At 33.5% G+C, this 8,865-nt stretch overlaps 1 protein-coding gene across 4 annotated transcripts in view; it reads left to right on the plus strand.

The window, feature by feature from the left end:
- LOC145996031 (PAT complex subunit CCDC47) overlaps window positions 1-8,514 on the plus strand; it is a 53,477-nt gene extending 44,963 nt beyond the window's left edge. For all 4 annotated transcript variants that reach the window (XM_083132215.1, XM_083132214.1, XM_083132216.1 and 1 more), the window contains exon 10: window positions 377-8,514. In XM_083132215.1, the coding sequence (XP_082988341.1) occupies window positions 377-481 (105 nt within the window). In that variant the 3' untranslated portion in view covers window positions 482-8,514. The remainder of the gene's footprint in view (window positions 1-376) is intronic.
- The last annotated feature ends 351 nt before the right edge of the window (window positions 8,515-8,865 follow it).

An 8,865-nucleotide genomic window follows, 5' to 3' on the forward strand; every position in this document is an offset into this window, starting at 1 on the left:
ACCGCACACAGAGTTAAGTCAAGGGAGCGTGAAGGCCATGACAGCCGTTGTTGATCATAATTTCCACAACAACCAATCCATTGGTTTGATGGTAGTTTAAGAATTTGCGGACATCGTGATGGAAGTGCAACAGGAATCAAAACTTTGTGAGATACTTGTTCTCTAACATCACATTCGAATTAAATCTAATACTATAGTTACAAATAATATTTGAAACCACTCCAATCATTTGTAGACACCCTATATGTACTTCAAATCACCAATGGTTTGTTTGAAAATATCTGCCGTGGAAACATTTACATGATATCCCCACAATAAAATTAAAAATAAGGTAGTAATTAAAGAGCTGAGAGAGAAATTATGATTATAATTGCAGGAGGATGACCCAGAGAAACAGCGCAAGTGGGAGGAAAGAGAAATGAGACGACAAATGAAGAAGAAGGCTCCAAAAATGAAGCAGTTAAAAGTGAAGGCACTGTAGGAGATCAGCATCTGCATCAAGAAGTCGCAAGGAGTCTTAAGATATCTGTGCCCTTGAAGGTACTTGTTAAGTAAACGACTGAAAATTCCTTTCTGTAAATGTTTATGATTCACTTCAGTGTAGCAGAATGAAGAATTGTATTATCTTTTACTTGTGCGGTTGAATTTTTCTTTCTCTTATACAAAGCTGGTATGTTTTTAGAAGAATTTTGTCTAGTTATTAGGTGATAGGTTGTGAAAACTGTACATTTGAGAAGACGGAAAGCTGATATTTTAATACAGTTGTTCATTAAAATATTGCTACATGTGTGATTGTATGTGTGGACGCACACAATGTTAGATGCCATGTATGTATGTATATGGAAACATTAAACAGAGTTTATCTTATGCGAAGATATTTTCCAGTGCACTATAGAAATTCATTATTATTTTATTAATGTAGAATACTCTTGTTAATACTTTAGATGAGGAGATTACCTTGCGTACAGTTATTTCTTCATCTTTTTTTATTATTGTTTGTGGTAGGGACCTTCATATTTTGTGATACCACTAAAATAACAACATTAATTCATGCACTTTTTGAGACTACTTGAATCGTAAAATTAAATAAGTTTCATACAGTATGCAATTGTCAACATGTGACAGACTTTTGTTACAAATTAAATGTGTGTTATGATAAATAAAATTCAACAATTTTCAAAACTATGTTCTAGTGATTTAGCAGTTTTCATCATTAAATCGTGTGAAGAAAAATAACACTCAAGGAGTGTTGGGGGTGGGAATAGTAAGATCAAAGTGCTGGTGCACCAGTTACCTAGAATTGTACATACTTTCATACAGAATTTGGAAAAATGGTGTGGGTTTATGGAAATATAGATATTGAAAACCCCAAATTAGGACAATCCTCATTATTCTCATGTAGTAAATTTTATACTGGATTTGCAACACTTTCTTTACTGTTTTTAAAATAATACATTTTTTTAGGAAATTATAGTTTTTTAATATTTTTTTTTACATTTAAAAAATCCAAGCAAGTAATTCTTTCTCAAATAGGATCTTTTGTGGTACATAAATTCAAGTAACTATGGTACATAGCCTGTTGCTAGAGCAATAACCTACTTGGAAATAGTTGGCAACACTACTTTTCTGCTATTGCATAGTACATTGTAATTATTTGTATGGTAAATTATGAGACAATTTTCAACTATACTTAACTCTATTGCGGGTACAGTCACAGACACTTCTGGGTTGTAACGATTACATGTGAAGTTAATGGAGTCATTACAACCCAGAAGTATCCGTGACTGTGCATGACAGTGCCACATTTTGGAATTTTTCTGTTCACATGGGGACAGCGAAAATGATTTCTTGAGTAAATTATATTTTTTTCTTCTTCAGTGTAAATTGTACTTTGTGTCAAAGCCCTAGCCATTCCATCAAAAATTAAACAAACTTTGACTTTAATAGTAATTCTAGAATGTCATGCCTTCTTATGTATATAAATGAACAAAAAAGACATTCTTCAATATCCTTTCTGGTTTCAGAAAATTGACGTTAATTGCTGTCATGTGGACCAGCCATCTCCTAAAGGTTAAATGTCAGTTGCACCACCCACAATGTGATATTATATCTATATATTATGAGGTAGTTGTGGGGGTGATGCAAAAGCTAGTAATATAATTATTAAATACACATTAAATATTAGCATCAGCACAGCATATCAATTGCAAAGTGGGGAAGTATTTTCAGCAGCTATTCTTGCTTTTCATATGTGTGCTTCTGTGTGTGAAAGATATGAGAGAGTTATTACTAATAATTAGCATAATTTTCAGATTAATTGTATAAATATTGTTAATAATAGTAGGAATGGTTTTCATAAAATACATAAAATGAATCATGCAAATATTATGCATAATTGTGGATGAATTTGATTGTGGTGTGGAATCAAGTTGTTATTTTGAGATGAAATATTTTTGTTTCTCATTGTTCATGCGATGAAAAGAATCAAACTTGTCCTGCGTAATTTACATGGATGACTGATGAGTGTTGACACATTTTGGACAATTTTGAACCATCTTCATATTTTACAAATCCTCTTTGTGCATTTTGTCCCATTAAAATAGAATTATTGGAATTCAGTACATCATTGTTCATTTTTGTTTCATAAAGTCTCAGTGTTTTTTATTGTATGCATGTATTGGATGCAGTGTAGAATTATTTCTCTTGCAGTTCATGGTTGGTACAAGCATAAAAACACAAATTTTGAAGGGGTTTCTTCCTAGGTTCATGGATCGGACATGGATGTGTTTAATTACAAAATTGGTACTGAGAGATAACTTAATTTGATCATTACTTGTAACTGTCACTCTTCATATATAAGGAATACAAAACAGGTGAAAATATTATGTATAATGCACAAAACTCTTCTTTGCCGTATAAAAATTATACCAACATGCTATTGAAACACAAAAATTGAAAGCTAATATTAATGGTTAATAATACTGGTGAGTAATTATTATCACTAATTACTTTTTCCTTTCTTTTATACAATTCATCAGTGTTTAGAAAGTATTACTGAAGAAGTGGCTGAAAATTAGACTTTACATAAAAATTGCTAAGAAAAACTCTTTAGAATTTATATCTGATGCTTCCTTGCTTCCCTGCATTGCATCAGTTCACATCTTCTGTTCATTTGAACCCCTTTCAGAATGGCCTGTTGTTTGTTGCTTATTTTCTCTCTTCCTGACATGACAGGAGCCTTCTGAATAATATTTTTAGCTTCTCTTTGTCGGTAGCTTTCATTTGCCCTCGGTGGACTTCTGAAAGTAGAGTCACTGCTTCCATTGTAACACAAACAAGGTGACCTATTTTCTTTTGTTGTTTTGCTGAAATTGAAATTCAATCCTGAAGCTGCTGTGAAAGTTTGGACAAAACATATTCTTCCAGTTGCCATCACAGGTTTTCTGACACTTTGTCGGTTACCAATTCTCATATTGCTTGTTAGGCCATTAAAGGTGATTATTTTCTTAGATGAATTTATTTGCTCTTTTCGTTCCTGCTGCTTCCTCACATAATCATCTATGGAATCAATTCTGTGAAATTCTTTGTGGTGTAATGTAGCAAAGTTTGGTGGCTTTTTAACAAACCGAGGAATGTGACTTGGAGTCTTCTTTTCATTCAGTTTACAATCTCTTTTATTACAATGGATTTGAATCAAGTTGAAATACATGGAAATTTGAATGTCTCCTTTGCTGATGTGTCTTGGACCCTGTTCTAGAATCGTCGGTTCAATCTGAGCATTCTTTGAAAGCAGATTTGTTTTTTTTTTGATTCACGAAGACCAACTGCGGCCTAAGCTTTTTTAGAAGCTTCCTTTCCTGGTTTTCATGGGTCGTGTGAGAAAAGTTACATCGCTGGTCGTACACGATGCCAGAGACCGGGTTTTTAAAATTTAATCAATTAATGGTCTAAAATGCCAAACCATCAATTATTACAATTGAATCTGTATTTGCAAACAATTGAGATTGTATAAATCTACGTAATATGCATTCTTATTAATAAAATAACTATACAGGACAATATAAGTAATATTCTGCATAATGAAAATACCAACGTTCCATAATATTGGAAAACCTTGGAAAACATTTGTTTTGCAAATGAAATAGCTGATGATTGAAAGTCTTTTTCATTTTTATTTGGCGCTCTTACAAATTTTACTCTGATTGGTCACAATAGTCATCTGAATCAAACTGTCCATCTATTGGTTAACTTTCTCTCGGAATTTCCATTGTCTTATCCATTCTTCTTTCTTTCCGTCCATCTTATTACACCAACTATTCAGTTATTGCACAAAGATCACAGTTTAATAAAAATTGCGAATTCACAAATAAGCAACTACAAAAAAGCCACCCCTTGTTAAGTTACCTGTGGATTGGCAGACCGGGTTTACAGTGTTACGCCGTTAGTCATGCACAGACTCATAGACCAGGGCTTCCACAAACGCCTCATAGTTGCTTGAATATCTGACTCACGCTGAAAACAAAATCGTGGGGCAATGGAGGATGGTCAGAAACTCAGCTAGATAAAGGGAGGGTGTTGAAAAAACAATTACTGATAAATGGCGACGTTCAAACAACACCCGGAACTAGAGACTATGTGTGTGATTCTCAGGTGATTCTCCATCAGGCAATGCAAATGTTCTATGCCTGTGCTTGGGAGTACCCAAAGTTCACAGCCTGTCTCTCTCACTGTGGATTATTCATTACATACTCCCAAAGAGAATTAAAATGTCACTTGCATTTTCTTATCTGGAAGCTGTCGAGCAGTTTCCACCTGGTCGTTACTTGAACTTGCTGTATCTTCAAAGTGAATCCAATTCATGAAGAACTTGCCTTGTTCCTTAGTTCTTCTGCACACCAATGCAAGCATCTTCTCTCTGGGTGTGATATTCTCTTCTACCAACTCCCCAACAGCTTGTAACAACCATAAACTACTAGAGAAATATGTTCCAGTGTTGCTCATTACTCACTGGAACACACGTCAACAATATAAGTATCTTCGTTGAATTTGTTTTCTCGTATTTGAACATATTTCTGTACAGTGCCTCCTGTAATGTATTTGTAATGTTTTTGTTCCCAGTATGTTATTGTTTCCACTCAGTTTAACCTTTAAAAAAAATATTATATATATTACATATTTCCTAAGCACAGTGCTAAGACAATTTAAGATCACAGTTATGTTACTTCTGTAAATGTTGTTATTAACCATAAAAGATTGAGCATTTGATTTTTCTAAATTATAAATTTCCAGACATAATAAAGCCTGGTCTCCCTAGGGTGTTGTACAAGTTTCAAGGATTTGTGTTACTAATTATCCACATGATTGAAGGATGCTTAGGTGTAGATCACATCATTGAATAAAGCAAAACAGTCAATGTAACCAACATTGACTCAGTCTTGGAGCTTTTCCAACAAAAATAGTATAAGAAGACAAGTTTTGGACACAATAAGCATATATGGTCTCACCAGGTTATCTGGATAGTGTTATGTTTTCTTCAAGTCTTTTTGTACAAGTTTCAGTTCTAGCTATAATACCAGATCTTGTATAAAGATTTGAATCACAAAAATATATAACTAGTAAGAGAGAAACTCAACAATGCCTATTTATTTTAATGTCTCAAATAAAAATGTGTTGGAGTTTCATTCTCTTATTAATCATGTTGACAATGTGCTAGGTGAGATGATATATTTTTGTATAAATGAAGAAACTATAGTCTAGTCTAGATAATAAAAGTGGACACATTTTAAAAAAACATTAAACCAATCATGATTTTTTTTTTCATTTTAATGATCAAATTCTATAAAATTTGAGTTACTTCCAAATATGTTGCTCAAGATACGTGTATATATGCCTCGTATAATAGGATTTTGTTATATATGTAGTCTTCTTGGTGGTAGTGACAGGAAATTGCATGAAATATCTTTTTTGCTCCATTTTAAGAAATCTGCAGTAATTATTGTCACACCTCCACTTTTTTCTAAGGCATTGTAATGCACGTGTTTAGGCATTGACGAAAATTTCTTTATGGAAAATTTCATAATCTTAAAGGAATAACACACTTCTTGAAAATAGTAGTAAATAGCATTGAGAGGTGGAATTGAGGAGGTTAGCAACAACAGTAATGAAATACAAGCATTTGTGAACTAGATTGAAATTTCACCTGGACATTCAGTTCATTGTTCAAAAGTGGGTTTGCAGTCCTGGAAAACATTTAGTACAGGGAAATAATTGTGTAACTGAAAAGGGGTTTATACTTTATACAAGGTTTGTCAAGAAAGAAACTGAACGTTTTCAAAATTATTTTATTTTCTTGTTATAAGGCTAGTCAGATTCATCCACTTGAAAGTAGTTCCCTCCTCAAATTTTCCTGCGTTTGTTCCATTGTTGGAATGTAAGCAGGTCCCACAGTGAACTTTATTTCATATCTTCTATTGTCTGGAAACTACATCCTTTCAGGGTAGATTTTTATCAATGGAAACTGAAATAAGTCTGCAGGTGCCAAATCAGGAGAATAGAGGGGATGAGTTGGACACACCTTGTAATTGCTTTCAGAAGAAAAAAAAACACGTGTTTCACCTATAATCATCTATTTTGGCATGAGAATATCACAACCGATCTATCTGATTGTGAGGTGTCAAGACAATGAAGTACTGCACCGTGAAACTGAGATGGCTATTCACTGGCAAAGTGTCTGGTGTCTGCCAACTGAGAATTAGGTGTGGATTTTCTTTAGACTTGAAAAATGCACTTTTGTGCCCTCTTTCTCTTTATTTACTATCACTGTCGTATTTTTAGACATGAAATGGTCACTTTTATTTTAGATGTCAAGAAAGGGAAGATTTCAATTTACGCTTTCCTTAATGAAACCTGATGTCTCAGGGGTAACCAATTAATTTTAACCTTGAAGGGGAAACATAATCACATTTTAAAACTTTGAAACGGGGAAACTTTTTTTTTTAGTGTAAGATGACTTGGTTGAGAGGATTGCTTAATTTTGTATGTCAAGGTGTTATGGGAGACCAAGGCCGCATCCGAATCTGCAGCAGATGTCCCCTAGAGCACCGTTCCACATGCGGAATCTGCCTTCCTCAGTTATCCAAATTGGCGGCTCTGCGCTTGGCAGCCATATTGCCACTTTCACTATGCAGAGTGAACGTTGACTGAATAGATTATGTAAAACTTAGTTCTACTTGGACATACCACTGTACGTAGAAAAATTGTAAGAGAAGAAATCGCATGACACATCCTTAATATGAGCAGTAAATAGGTGGAAATCATTGTGATCTTTGTTTGGTGTTTGCCTTCTGCTTCCGTACTGTGCGCTCGTGTCACACAAGGCGGCGGGTGACGTTCAAGCTAACACCTGACTGGATAAGTGGAAACTGTACTGCAAGAGGACATGCAGATTTGGATGATTTCAATGGCACACGAAAGCAACGGGAGAGAATGGGACAGAACGCTTGCCAATTCGGACACGGCCAAAGTTGAAAAGTCATCCATCATCATTTTTACTTTTATATTAATTGAATGTTTGTTGTCTATATCTTGAAGGGAGGTTGTCCATAAATGAATTCATATACTTAGTGATATGTTTAAGGAACTATTCATAAATATTTAGTGTAAATTGTTTATACATTTTTATAGATAATAAATGTTATTTTTCAATGAATTAGTAGAAAATTTTCCTTGTAAATGAAGAATTATATTTGAATAATTTTACATTGATCACAAGAGTACTCATCCTGAATTTTTTCATGCAGAAAAGATTTGTGTGTGTATACATATATTTTGCAACAGCACCATGTTCTATTATACAATAAAACTCTTTTGTTACTAGAATCAGAATATATGTTTAATTAAATGTGTCAATTTAAAGATGTGCCATTGCAAAGTTCATATACTTATTGTAGGGGAAATTTATAATTGTGCAAAAGCAATAAATGTTTGTTGTATCTGGGATCAGTTTTGTTCATTTGGGTTTTAAAGAATATTGCTGTTTATATATTTCCCTTCTCTATGCATCATGTTTTACATGAACCACGTTTTTTTTTTTTTTTAAATGTCTTGATACAGTGAAAATTGTTGAAAATTGAAAAATCTTAACAGTGTTGAAGCTTTCAATGGTACAAAACAGTATAATTTTTGTTAAAACCTAACATTTTGTATTAGTGTATTTCATTGCATTGTGTTTTAATGCTGTTGCAGGGAGTGTGTGTGTGTGTGTGTGTGAAGTCAATTGACCTTTTGCCTAGTGTATGGACATTATTCTTGGAATGAGGGAGTTGCTATAATACAAATATATTTCCTGCTTGGGATAGTTAAATATTGTTGTTTTCTAATGGTGTACAAACCCAACAAAGGTCACTATTTATTTATTTGTACATATGCACACTTTTGTACATAATGAGTGCATGTGTATTTTGAGATGATGGTTGAATGATTGTACCAATAAAGTTTAATTATGTTGCGCTGATATATGGCAGTGTTTTTGTTACCTTTTCTTTCATTCCATGGAAGTTGTGTAAATACAGGGTAATTCAAAACTATTGTCAGACAAACAACATAAATACAGTAAAACTGGAACAGTTGAATGAAAATATCTTCTCAAACAAAAATTGTATTTTTTCACCATGCAACAGAAAAACTATAAAAAAAGTCAGTATTATAAATTCGTCCACTCTATGCACAAATAAGCTAACAGGACTGGACCTGCAGTTTAAAGTGGGGTCTGAACCATTGTGTGTCTCCACCAGGTATCGAACCTGGGATTCCTTGACTACAAGGTGAATATATATTTGAAACCTAAAGGAAATTCTCTAAAAGTTA

The sequence above is a fragment of the Lepisma saccharinum genome, chromosome 12, assembly GCF_977018435.1.
Source record: "Lepisma saccharinum chromosome 12, izLepSacc3.1, whole genome shotgun sequence".
Lineage (NCBI taxonomy): Eukaryota > Metazoa > Arthropoda > Insecta > Zygentoma > Lepismatidae > Lepisma > Lepisma saccharinum.